Source organism: Henckelia pumila, unplaced genomic scaffold, assembly GCF_033568475.1.
Source record: "Henckelia pumila isolate YLH828 unplaced genomic scaffold, ASM3356847v2 CTG_525:::fragment_3, whole genome shotgun sequence".
NCBI classification, from domain to species: Eukaryota; Viridiplantae; Streptophyta; class Magnoliopsida; order Lamiales; family Gesneriaceae; genus Henckelia; species Henckelia pumila.
Genome location: NW_027331857.1, coordinates 1,552,259 through 1,566,096, shown reverse-complemented (window position 1 = coordinate 1,566,096; position 13,838 = coordinate 1,552,259). Strand labels below are relative to the sequence as shown.

Sequence of the window (13,838 nt, the reverse complement as noted above, 5' to 3'; positions counted from 1 at the left end):
TTTGGTAATTTCGACGATAAAAAGATCTTATAATACCAAACACATCAACATCTTTATGTTATTTAAAATAAGTTTATCCAAACACTTTAACAACTTATTTTTAACAACTTATAAGCTCGTAAAACAACTTATAAACTCTTTTTAATAAGTTTAGCCAAACACCCTCTAAATATTATTTGGATTAGTCTTATGTTCTAAAGCTTATAAGCTCTTTTTAATAAGTTTAGCCAAACACCCTCTAAATACTATTTGGATTAGTCTTATGTTTTTTATATCCATTCTCAACCATTTTTTTTTTTAAAAAAAATAAAAATAAAAACGTCCCATGTGCTGGTGTTGGGAATTGGAGGTTAGTTACCTAATTTGTGAAGGGGTTTTGAAAAATGAGGGTTAGTTTTTGAAATTGTAGGGGTCTGCACATTCGATACATAGCAGATCATCTCCTTTCTTTGTTTTCACTTTGCAAATGGACATTCTGTTTGCCCAAATCCAAGCTGACCTTCGCTCCAACGACGCCCTCCGCCAATCCGGTGCTTTACTTCAAGCGCTCCAACAATCAGCCGCTGGTCGCGACATCTCCGTTATTGCGAAATCCGCCGTCGAAGAGATCGTCGCTTCCCCAGCCTCCGCTGTCTCCAAGAAACTTGCCTTCGACCTCATCCGTTCCACGCGCCTCACTCCAGATTTATGGGAAATTGTTTGTACCGGTATTCGCAACGATCTCGATTTCCCCGATCCCGATGTTACAGCTGCCGCCGTCTCAATTCTTGCCGCCATTCCTTCGTACCGTCTTGGAAAGCTTATAACTGATTGTAACAAAGAGATCTCCGCGTGCTTCGATTCTCCCAGTGATAATCTCCGCTTCTCCATCACCGAAACCTTAGGCTGCATTCTCGCACGTGACGATCTCGTGACATTGTGCGAGAACAATGTCAGCTTACTCGATCGTGTCTCCAATTGGTGGAACCGAGTCGGCCAGAACATGCTAGACAAAGCTGACTCTGTTTCCAAGGTCGCGTTTGAATCTGTTGGCAAGCTATTTCAGGAATTCGAGTCAAAGAGGATGAGTAGACTTGCTGGAGATAAGCTAGTTGATACTGAAAACTCCGTCGCAATTAGATCGAATTGGATTTCATCCATGGTTGATTTTGTGTGGAAGAAGAGGAATGCGTTGATGTCTCGATCTTTGATTCTCCCTGTCGAGAGTTTTCGACCTACTGTCTATCCATTGGTTTATGCAGTGAAGGCAGTGGCTTCTGGAACAATTGAGGTGATCAGGAAGCTTTCGAGGTCATCCAAGAGTAAGACTGACAGTACAGCGTCCACCATTGGAAATGCAGAGAGGTTTGTGGGAGTATCAGATGTAGTGTCACATTTGGCGCCCTTTTTGGCGTCGTCATTGGATCCTGCTTTGATATTTGAAGTAGGCATCAATATGTTGTACTTGGCTGATATTCCTGGAGGGAAGCCGGAGTGGGCTTCTGCATCCATAATCGCAATTCTTACGCTCTGGGACAGGCAGGAGTACTCTTCTGCTCGTGAGAGCATTGTTAGAGCTGTTGTTACAAATTTGCATCTTCTTGATCTTAGCATGCAGGTTTGTGTGTTTGTCTTAGCTTATCAGTTCTTTATTCTGTTGTTTTTAGCTTCATCTGGCTACTGATTAGTTTGTTCATCTGTGTAAATTTTTAAAACTAATTATGGATGTGGTACTTATGATGGCTGATGTATGTGATATGCGTGACAAGTAGCAGGGTCCAACTATTTCATTGGGCAAACACCCTCTCTACCAGAACTTTGTTTCAAACTCGAATATCATGGATTTTAGACAATTAGATTAAGCTTTTCATGTACGTTGCATTTTCTATGCAGTCTTGTCTTGTGCTAGAAATCACTTCTCTTGCATGTTAGATTCATTTTACTAGATGAAGTAAATGGTTCCCTATCTTATGTGAGTGATCTTTATACCTGTGATTCTATCCCAATCAGAATTCTGTCCGTGACTGACAATTGCTGTTTCGTAACATTTTTGAGTTTAGGTTTCATTGTTTAAAAAGCTGCTACTGATGGTTAGAAACTTGAGAGCTGAATCGGACCGGATGCATGCTTTAGCATGCATCTGTAGAACTGCTCTCTGTGTTGACCTTTTCGCTAAAGAAAGTGTTCGCCGAGGTCAAAAACCTCTAGCAGGAACGGATATAGCATTACTTTTTGAGGATGCAAGAATAAAGGATGACCTCAACTGTGTAACTAGTAAGAGCTTGTTTAGAGAAGAGCTGGTCTCCATGCTGGTAGAGAGCTGCTTCCAGTTATCTTTGCCATTGCCTGAACAAAAGCATTCACGCATGGAGAGTAGAGTGATTGGAGCCTTAGCTTATGGAACTGGTTATGGTGCATTAAATTGGACTGAACCAGCTTTGGAAGTGGTGGAAGTGTGTAGGCCATGTGTTAAATGGGATTGTGATGGTCGAACATATGCTGTTGATTGCTATCTTAAATTGATCGTTAGACTTTGCCATATTTATGATACTAGAGGTGGCGTCAAAAGAGTCAAAGATGGGGCATCTCAGGATCAGATACTGAACGAAACACGGTTACAAAATTTGCAGCGGGAACTTGTTAGAGATCTCCGAGAGGTTTGTAATGATTTGTGATATGTTCTTTCCAACGGCCAGACTTTTAGGGTAAAATAATAATAACAATTGTAGAATTTGGAGCTTGTGCTGATCCTTAATTTAAAATTATCCTGGCTAAATTTGACACTACAGTTGTTAATGTCTTTATCATCTACAAAGTTCACTGTTTTCTAAATATTTGAAAATATAATTACATTTCCACAGTTTTTAAAAATCTCAAGAGTGCACATTTTAGAATATCTGTATTCATGGCTTAAATAAATTCAGTTCAAGGTTTAATGTCACATAATATGGAGTGAATACTTTATGCTTCTCTAGTACTGTTTGATGCAGATTGAGTCGATAGAGTACAGAGTTTATATTTTCCTTTGATAATTGTTGTTGAGTATGCATGATTGTTTTTAATTTGCAGGTTAACACCCCTCGAATCTGTGCTCGTCTTCTATGGGCTATTTCAGAACACATTGATTTGGAGGGATTGGACCCACTACTAGCTGATGACCCTGAGGACCCATTAAACATTATCATATCAAATTGCCACAAGGTCCTATTCAACATAGACTCATCTGCAAGCATAACAAATTGGCTTCAAGACGTTCAAGCAGTTCTGCTATGTGCACAACTATTGGGATCCCGTAATGCTAGGGCTGGGCAGTTGTTGACTAAAGAGCTTGAAGAGTTTAGGAGCAATCCCTCAGCTGATTCAGTCAACAAGCATCAATGCCGTTTAATTCTCCAGCGAATTAAATATGTTTCAAGTCACCCGGATGAAAAGTGAGCTTTTTTTATCTTATATTGATATGTCTAATAGTTGATAATATGCCTTTTCAAAAAATGCATTTTGTACTTGTCCAGTGCGTGGTGTAACAGTACTCATGCATGCGAGTCAATCTTTCTTTTTTCTTTTTTCAGTTTAGTTGGGTTTACCTGCAGTCCATCATTGATTTTTTCCTTCCTGATATACTACTGTATGAGTCTAAATGGAACTAAACAAGTTTAGTATGTATTAACAAATTGCTTGGGAATGTTGAAGCATAGAAATCATAAATTGTTGAGCATTTCGTGGTTTCTACTTTAATTTGATCACTTGCTTTGGTTGCCCTGATTTTTCTTTTAATTTCTCAGATGGACAGGGGTAAGTGAAACCCGTGGAGACTATCCATTTAGCCACCACAAGCTAACTGTTCAGTTCTATGATGCTTCCACTGCTCAGGACCGTAAATTAGAGGGTTTGATTCACAAGGCTATTTTAGAATTATGGAGACCAGATCCTGATGAATTAACACAATTGTTAGCAAAAGGGATTGACTCAAGTATGACCAAGGTACCTCCAAGTGCATACACTTTGACTGGTAGTAGTGATCCTTGCTATGTTGAAGGATATCACTTGACAGATCCAAATGATGGAAGGATTACTCTTCATTTGAAGGTTAGACTACCTGTTGTTTGCAACTTCTGATGATTGTCTAATTAGGTTTGCCTCTTAATAGACGTTTTGGATTTTATCTAGTGAAAATAATTGCTTTATTTCGCATAACATGTAAAATGACCTGGACCACTGGTATCGAACTTTCTGGAACTTTCTGATCATATAAGCTGACTTCCAAATATCTGTATTATGTTAACCAGATAATGATTTAGTGTATGCTGTTTCTTCTGGTATCAATATACTTTCATTTGCACCACTTTATGAATCTGTTTGCAGTGATTTAGTTCCAAACCAACAGTTCTTCAAGTTCACTCTGAACTGTACATTTAGCACTGAGTGGGATTCAAACTAGATCTTATTCAGTTAATACTGCAAGTAATCACAGGTTTTGAATCTCACCGAAATAGAATTAAATCGGGTGGACATTCGAGTTGGCCTTTCTGGTGGATCATACTTCATGGATGGAGCTCCACAGGCTGTGCGGCAATTGCGTGATCTTAATTCACAGGTTAAGTTGGATTATCCTACTTCATTGTTGCATCATATGTGCATTTTACCTTTTCTATTTGAATATTTCCTGGCCCATACTATCATATTTTAATTTTTATGATTTTTGGGTTTTATTACGAGCACAATTTGCGGGAATGGCAAGGTTCTTCCTTGAAAGTGTGTTTAACATTGTGAGGCTGTTAGGGACTATATGTGTTTGGGCTTTAATATATATTGGACTTAGGCCCACGAGATTCAAGCCCATAGAAGTATCTAGACGCTTGAAAGAGAGCAATAAAATGTGGGGAGTGTAGTTTGTTAGGCATTCGGTTGTTTTCCTTTGAAGATTGTAACTAGCATTTTGGCTAGGGAAATACTAGCTTTGGCTTGGGTTTATGTACAGAGGTTTATCTCTGGGAAAGTATTTCTTGTTCAAGTTTGTTCTTCCAATATTAATTCTAGGTGTTTTTGATCTAATTCTTGTGGCCAAGTAACCAGTAGCCTAACAATTGGTCCGACCTGCCATGGCCACTACTCCTTCTGAGGGAAAGATCAAGATTCTCGAAAAATCAGTCGCCATGCTCCAGGAGGAGATGGGTTCCGTCCACAAAAAGCTTGACTACATCACTTCTATTGTGGAGCAGTTGCTGGCAGAAAGATTCAAGGATTTCGCCCACCAACCTGGCTCTCATGAGTCCCATGACGCAGCCTCTGCCCAACGTGAATCATCGAAGAAGAATGAGCTGTCTCTGAACATATGGGGTCTGGGTGCATATACGAGCGAGAAAGATATAAAGAATGAGGAGTTCACTGAAGCACTTCATCCGGAAAAATTTTCCGGAGAAAAACAATCCAGTCGGGACAATGAGATGGAAGCAGAAGAGTGGGGGAAAAGAGCCATCAGTCGAATCGAATTACCAGGAGTTGAAGGGATTGATCCTGGAATGGTTGATCTCGGTCGTAAGGTCTCCACAGAGAAATGGCAAAAGAGTGATGTAAAGCAAAATTTATCTGGAGAATCCATGACCTCGACGGAAGTGAAGAAGGGGGCGAGGGCGAATGGCATCGAGCCACCTCAATTCGTGAAGCTTGATTGGGAGAGAACAATGATGAACGGGAACGACAGGGTGGTCACGCATTGGGAACGACGCCAGGTTGACTTAATCAAAAGGTACAGTGGTCGAAAAGCAACGAATCCATACGAATGTGCTTCTACGTCGATGAAGGAGACGCTGTTGAGAGGCGGTGCCGAGGCGGTTCTTCTGCAAATGGTGATTAGGATAGATGACGGCAACAAGCGATTGGGTCATATGATTGACAGGCCTAGAGATGAATTATGGGGCGGGATAAGGGCCCAAAACTCACTTATAATTATAAAGGCCCAAGATTTGGGGATTGAAGGTGATCTGAAAAGTGTGAAGGAAAAGTTTGGCCATTGCATCCATAAGATTGCCATTGCTGTGTTGGGCTCAAACTGGCCCATCTACTGGGCCCAATCAATAATCAGTGGGCATTTAACTGAGATCAATGAATGTTTGATTATGGGCCAACTCACAGACCAATTAGAGAAAGAGAAAGGAAGGGAAAGCGCTGGGTCATCGGACTTACTCCAGATACTAGGGCACTCGACGGCATCTAAGCTTGAGATAGTGAAAACTGAAGTGACGTTGTGTGGTTATCGCCACGAACTGATCGGGCAGACCTCAAATGGCCGCGACCAGTGTTGGAGTGGGAATGCAGAAGTGCTGCGAAGTGAATTAGAGATTAAGCTGGTCGAACAAAACGGGAAAACGGATGAGAAGGAATTCAACGATAAAAATACTGCAGAATTCTTGGAAACGCCTTTGGGAGAGAATCGAATTCTCGAGTTGGACAGGAAATTGCAGGAGTTTATCAATGTCATAAAAAGTTTTACTATAATTAATATGTGGGCGGAAGATTATCCTAATGATTCTCCGTATTTTGGTAATATGTTTTGCACCCTTGACTTTGAGATAGTTGTGTTCGATGTTGGTTGGAAGGATGCAGAAATCAGAAGATTCCAGTTTCAAGTCTCAGCCTTGAGGACAAGACTGATTGTTAGGGACTATATGTGTTTGGGCTTTAATATATATTGGACTTAGGCCCACGAGACTCAAGCCCATAGAAGTATCTAGACGCTTGAGAGAGAGCAATAAAATGTGGGGAGTGTAGTTTGTTAGGCATTCGGTTGTTTTCCTTTGAAGATTGTAACTAGCATTTTGGCTAGGGAAATACTAGCTTTGGCTAGGGTTTATGTACAGAGGTTTATCTTTGGGAAAGTATTTCTTGTTCAAGTTTGTTCTTCCAATATTAATTCTAGGTGTTTTTGATCTAATTCTTGTGGTCAAGTAACCAGTAGCCTAACAGAGGCTTACTGGTCCTATCTTATGTTATTGTGCAAGATAATGCATTTTATTTAATTACAAAATAAAACATTTTAAAATTTCATTTTACTTGGTCCTAGAAAGACAATACTATACATATAGTAATGAAAATAGTAAAACTTTTACCATACAAGGCATCAAGTTATATGGTAGTTACATTTAAACATACAACCATGCATAAGGTATTTTTCTAGCAATATATTGAACTAAAGAGACATCAAGGATTTGAAAAATGAACCTAACTTGACAGTACGACTTGCGATACATCACTTGTTCACATATAGCATCCCCAGAAGGGTCCTATCTGTTAATATCTAGTCACACAAAATAACAGTCTTGAAGAATAGGTTACACACTTGGTATGAAATAACTAATATAAAAACAACGTGAAATTTTAAATGAGGTAGCATGAAAATGGAATGCAATGATGTTTTGGGATGTATATCGGACATAAGCTGCAGGGTATCAAAAGCCAATAAATGACACAACATAGTGCATGAGCCAACATGTGTAATGTAGTCATGTATTAATATTTAATATAACCACAAAAAGCTGTTTGCTAAAAAACTACACTTTATTCAATGCACCATAGACAAACGTGATGCCCATGCCCTGGTGATTCACATAAGCATGCAGAGCACAGAAACATATAAATCTAATACAAAATATCTGTTGTATGTTGCCTAGGTATAAGACACCTTAATCTCTCATACAATGGCTGAGTGAAAGAAATTATTGGAATTCGATTAATAACTCTACACAATCACTATCCTCTAGGTAAATCAAAATCAAAATATGCTTTATGAAACACTGAAATTCTGGCATCTTAAGAAACAATAAATGAATCAAAACAAGGGATTTCTAAGTTGTTTTACCAAAATAACTAAAAAACCATCATCAACACTATAACAAATATCATTTTAAAGGTTGTAATACTTATTTCAAGAGCTTTGGGACTTATATCTGCCAAATTTCAACTTGAACAATGCAATAACCGAGGAAGACATACATCCTTAAGAAGTTCTTGAAATGATAAACACGGTTTTGCAGTTGGTTCTTGGACGGATGGAGGTTTCGAGACCTGGCTTTGAAAAAATGTTTGAAGAATGAAAGGCTTCAGTTCTAGTTTTGGTCTAATGGGTTAATATGGCTGGAGAACAAGATAAGCACTTGTATGTGTGTGTCTATATACATACATGTATAATACATATTATATATATCAGAAGCATTAGTAAGGCTGTTTGCGAAAATTTACTTTTTGATTCGACTAGTGTTGTAAATGGCGGTAAGCCGTGATGGTGGCAGTCTCTTCAAATGGTCCATAGGCAACAAAGCAACTTTCATGAGTAGTTTCTGTCGCTAGATAAAGAGAAAATGCCGTTTATTTTTTCTCGCATATCTTATTAAAAAAAAAAGAAAAAGAGAAAATGCTGTTATTAGAACATAAAAGATTCTTCCGAAAAATATCAACTCTTCTGCACAAAAATCTGTGGAGCGGCATGTTTATAAGAAACAGGATGTAATTTCTCACATTTGCGGCACCTTGCAATCCTGATATTTTCCCAGGTGTAGCTCTGCTTATAGTTTTGGGATCTTCATAACTTCCATTGGTAGATCATATGTTTAAAATTTGAGGTGCTTTATTTGCTGGTATTATCGTGGCATGTTTCAACATATTTAGAGTATTGAGTGCCAACACATGAGCTTGTACAGTGGTTTCAGACTTTATAATGCACTCTGTTGGTTCTGCCTAATAGATCTTAAGTTTTCCCTCAGTTGTCACTTGTCATTAATTTTTTTTCCTGTCATTGGTGCTAAATTGTACTAAAAATTGTTCCAATTCTAAATTGTTCTCATATTTTTTTAGTTGTGTGGTATCTTATTCTCTTTTTACCTACGGTATTTCTTTAGGAACCAGTAATTTGCAGCGTAACTGTTGGTGTGTCCCATTTTGAGCGTTGTGCCCTCTGGGTCCAAGTCCTGTATTATCCATTCTACGGTAGTGGTGCTCCAGCAGATTATGAAGGGGACTATGCTGAAGAAGATTCACAAATTATGAGACAAAAGAAAAGTCTCAGACCTGAAATAGGAGAGCCAGTGATTTTGAGATGTCAGCCTTACAAAATTCCGATTACTGAACTTCTTTTACCGCACAAAATTTCACCTGTTGAGTACTTCCGAATGTGGCCTAGTTTGCCTGCTATACTGGAATGTACTGGTATGTATACATATGAAGGAAGTGGGTTTAAGGCAACTGCGGCGCAGCAGTATGGGGAATCTCCATTTCTCAATGGCCTGAAATCTCTGTCTTCCAAGCCTTTCCATAAAGTTTGTTCTCACATCATCCGGACAGTTGCTGGTTTTCAGGTTTGTTTAACTCTTGATGTACAACTATTGTGCTGATACCACTCATTTGGATGGATTTTCTTCGATCTGCCTTATATGTCTAATTTTTCAAGTACTTTCTCCACCACTCTCTAGATCTCATCTCATCTCATCAAATTTGATTTTTGATTTTATTAGTTCTTATGCAATTTTTGCTTAAGGATGCAAAATTAAGTTCGTAAATTTGGACATGTGCAAACATATATCATTGGTTTATTAGGTACGTAAGAAAAAGTTCTTATATCTATTATTTATTTATTTATTTGTATAAATATGCAGCTTTAATTGTGAATTTCCTCTTGTACCACTCGTTTTTTTTACGTGTTAATGCAACCGCTCATCTTCTTCTTTGTTAATCAACCATTAGTTTAAATATATTATCTAGATTTCTTACTCATATTTTTAATAGTTAATCAACCATTAGTTTAAATATATTATCTAGATTTCTTACTCTTATTTTTAATAGTTAATTACTCGTTGCACGTGCACTTTCTTAGTGTATACACACACACACACACACACACACACACATATACATACTTACACACCAGTATTCTAAATGGCAGTCGAGGCGGCCTTCGACCACCTCGCCTTTGGCCCCGTTTGGTTTCAAAACCCATGGCAAAAAAGCATTTTTTTAAGTGCTTTTCATTTAATAAAGTGTTTGGTTGACAAATAAGCAATTTTTTACATCAAAATTAGAGCTTTTTCAAAAGCCAAAAATTATAGCTTAAAAAAGTGCTTTTTTTTAAAAATGTCTACCAAATCCAAACAGGGCCTTTGTCTAAGGTGGTCTCTATAGTCGGTCTAAGGCTATCCGGCGGGCAAGGCGGATGAGGTGGCCAAGACTGTCAATGATTTTAAAATCCGTGTGAGTTGTCAAATTCAAATAATTTTAAAAATTAACCAAAATCGTTCAATTTAAAAAAATCCTACATATAATAAAAACACCTCTCTCTCTTTAGTATTTACTTTTTGCTTCAAGTGCCTTCCACCATTAGCCACCAACTGCCTCAAGCCGCCCGCCGCTATCAGCCACTACCTTAATTATCTTGTTAGTTTGTATTTATATATTTATTTGCACTTTGTTTAGATTGTATTATATTGCATGAAACTTCTTTGTGCATAAACATTATTTAATTACATATTACATAAAATATTATGACTATTTTTAGTTAAATTGTATTATTATATATAATTACCTATAAAATATGGCTAAAACATTCCACCGCCTAGGCGGCAGGCGGTCACTGACTGTCCCGTCATCGCCTCCTGCCATTTACAACATTGTTACACACACTCACACTATTACAGAGGAATTGTTTTGTAAAAATTGATAAAAGTTTTTGTACTATGTCCACAATCTCTCCCCAAGCCTTTTTTGGTTTGTGTTTCAAGCTACCAACTTCTCTTGTACAACTTTGGGTCTTAAACAGCTTTGCTACGCCGCTAAAACATGGTATGGAGGTTTTGTGGGCTTGATGATTTTCGGTGCCAGTGAAGTGAGTAGAAACGTTGACCTTGGAGATGAGACCACCACCATGATCTGCAAATTTGTTGTTCGAGCTTCAGATGCATCTATTACAAAGGAAATTGGTTCCGATCTACAGGGATGGATGGATGACCTCACTGATGGTAGTGTTGAATACATGCCCGAAGATGAAGTCAAATCAGCTGCTGCTGAGAGGCTAAGGATCTCAATGGAACGGATAGCTCTGCTAAAAGCAGCACGACCCCGTCCAAAGTCTCCCAAATCTGATGGTGGTGAAGAAGAGAAGGAAGAGGAGCAAGAGGACGATAAGAGGAAAAATACAGAGAAAAAAGGAAATGAGTGGGAAGATGGTGAATCCAAGGGGCCTGCAACATTGTTTGAATTAACTGCTGAGGAAGTTGAACATCGGGCTCTTCAAGCTGCTGTGCTACAGGAGTGGCATATGCTGTGTAAAGACAAAGGTACTAAAGCCAAGTAGTTTTTTTTGTCAGTTCAGTAAATTATGCATTCCCATCAGCTTGTGTTGTGCTTCTGTTTTATAATAATTTCATTTCACTTTCCTCCGTGTATCAATGGTATCTTGTAGCAGTTGAGTTGCTTGTAGGTCTCTATTGAGTTCTCTTTCTCGAACATAACAAATTGAGCTTGAAAAAAAAGTACAGTGAAACACGTTTTATAGCGGTTTTATCCTCGTTCATTTCTTGACATTGAGGCATGAACAAGTGACAATTATTAAATAAATCTACCTAGTATTTTTTGAAGTAGTAATCTAGAACAGTAACTTCAACTTGTTGATATGGATGGGTTTTGGCATTGTAATCTATCCAGTTGTTTGACATGATTTATTAATCATTATTTTAATGTGCTAAATTAGGATATTTAAGCCAGATAATATAATTGTGTTAAAAATACATATTTGATTTTATAGCACACGAGAGTTGAAATTAATAGATCGGTCAAGATTGAAACCCACATATTAATAGCGGGTATTTATATAAACATATACATGTACGCATAGAAGGAAAGAGAGGAAAGGTAACCCAATCCTCAAACACGTTCCTTCTCACCTTCCACTGTGCAGCTTTCATATTTGGTCATATCTCCTTGGTTTGGCGTCCAAACTTCGATCCGTTTAAGGGGTTTTCTTCCTTACATCCGTAGCTTCGGTTTGAGTCGTGAATCCCTGTTTTTGATGCTCGTTTGTGCCCACATCGAGCCCCGTTCGTAACCTGTTTCTGTATGCTGTCCTGCTGCATTCTTCAAGAAATCAAGTTTCGATCTTGGAGATTTTTCAACCATCTATAAGCTATATTTTTATGTTAGGAATAGTTGAACCAGCCCCTGTTCGTATGACTCTTTTCCAGCCACTTTTCGGCGAGTTTGAATGCTGCTCCGGTCCAGTTGGTTTAGCCTCAAGTTGTGACATTTTAAACTCGTTTTCCAGCCTTTAGTGTGAGTTTCCAGCTGGTTCAATTGAGGTATGATAGGCTGCCTGGAATTGGGATTTTTTACTTGCTTTGATTTAATTCGATTTCGTTGATAATATCGGATCATTGTTGATATATTATGGATTTAATGTTGTAGGTTTGACAGTTGAAAGAGTTTGAGGTATATTATGGATTTAATGTTGTAGGTTTGACATTTGAAAGAGTTTGAGGTATACTTTCGTCGACCCATAAATTACGTCGAATTGTTTAGTGCGATAATTGGAAGATGTTATTGTTGTTTGAATATCGTTGGTATTAATATAAGGATTTCGAGCTAAGAAATTGTTAGCATTGGGATATTCTGAATTTTGGAATATTAAATGTGTTGTAGGCCGAAACCTTGGAAATTAAAGTTGAGCTTTGGATCTTCGATGAGTTGGTATCTATTACTATATATAAAGAGAGAGGGCATAATAAAAACCTCCATTTGGTGAAGCCTTTCTTTTATTCCAATAATACCCTTTAACTTCCCACTACCAATTATCCACAATTTATTTATTAAAAAAACTCATTCAATCAAGTTAATTCACATGTTTTTTTCTCACAATCTCAATTTATATTACTATATATAAAGGGAGAGGGCATAATAAAAACCTCCATTTGGTGAAGCCTTTTTTTTATTTCAATAATACCCTTCAACTTCCCACTACCAATTATCCTCATTTTATTTATTAAAAAAACTCATTCAATCAAGTTAATTCACATGTTTTTTTCTCACAACCTCAATTTACAAATATAACATATAATTTTGATCGGCCAATCACTAAATTAGTGAATTTTCAAATTAAAGAAAATTTTATCTCAATAATGAAAATATTAAAAATTTAATTATATTCGGATCTAATTTCGATATAAAATTGCATAAAAATTCATTTAAAAAAACTAATTTAAAAAATAAAATATTTGAGGCACACACATTGTGTGTGCATTGTTGCTAGTAGGTATGTTATGGTTGGTAACATACGACGATCAAATATGAATCATGCTTCATGTATAATTATGTTGTTTATGTGAACTATGTGAGTTATGTGAATTTAAATGTCTCGTTGTTTATATGTTAATTTGCATTTAGAACAGGGCTTGATATTTATAGCATCACATGTTGAGACCTAACGTTTCTTGTTACACGTTATCACGTTGTATCGTATTCTTGGCACACGACGTTAGACGTTAGTATTTCGGGATCAGCTGGTGGCTTTCAACCCTAGTTATTCCTGAGACCGAAATTATGGTTGTCTATTCCTTGATGCAATTTTTGTGTGACATGCTCTTGGATTCTTGACATCATATGTAGTTCGTTATTGTGACTACCTGTTGTATGGTTATTAGCTGTATGGAGGCCGAGTCGTGGGTGTTTGAATTCTCACAGTACCACATACCTCACATACTTGGCAGGATGGTTTAGTTACATGACGATGTAGCTACCCTGTAGTGACCCTTACCGAGATCATTTACTAAACAGAACTTAGGCATGCAATTAACTTAATCAAACAGTAAACCAAAAATACGCTGCGA

The 13,838-nt window shown here is 37.6% G+C and overlaps 1 protein-coding gene across 1 annotated transcript; it reads left to right on the top strand.

The window, feature by feature from the left end:
• The first annotated feature begins 371 nt into the window (after positions 1-371).
• On the top strand, positions 372-11,521 carry LOC140873324 (protein TPLATE). Its single transcript, XM_073276417.1, has 7 exons — positions 372-1,597; positions 2,040-2,636; positions 3,049-3,410; positions 3,762-4,065; positions 4,451-4,573; positions 8,871-9,326; positions 10,781-11,521. The coding sequence occupies exons 1-7, from the start codon at positions 467-469 to the stop codon at positions 11,312-11,314; spliced, it is 3,507 nt and encodes a 1,168-aa protein (XP_073132518.1). The 5' UTR covers positions 372-466; the 3' UTR covers positions 11,315-11,521.
• Positions 11,522-13,838: the final 2,317 nt, after the last annotated feature.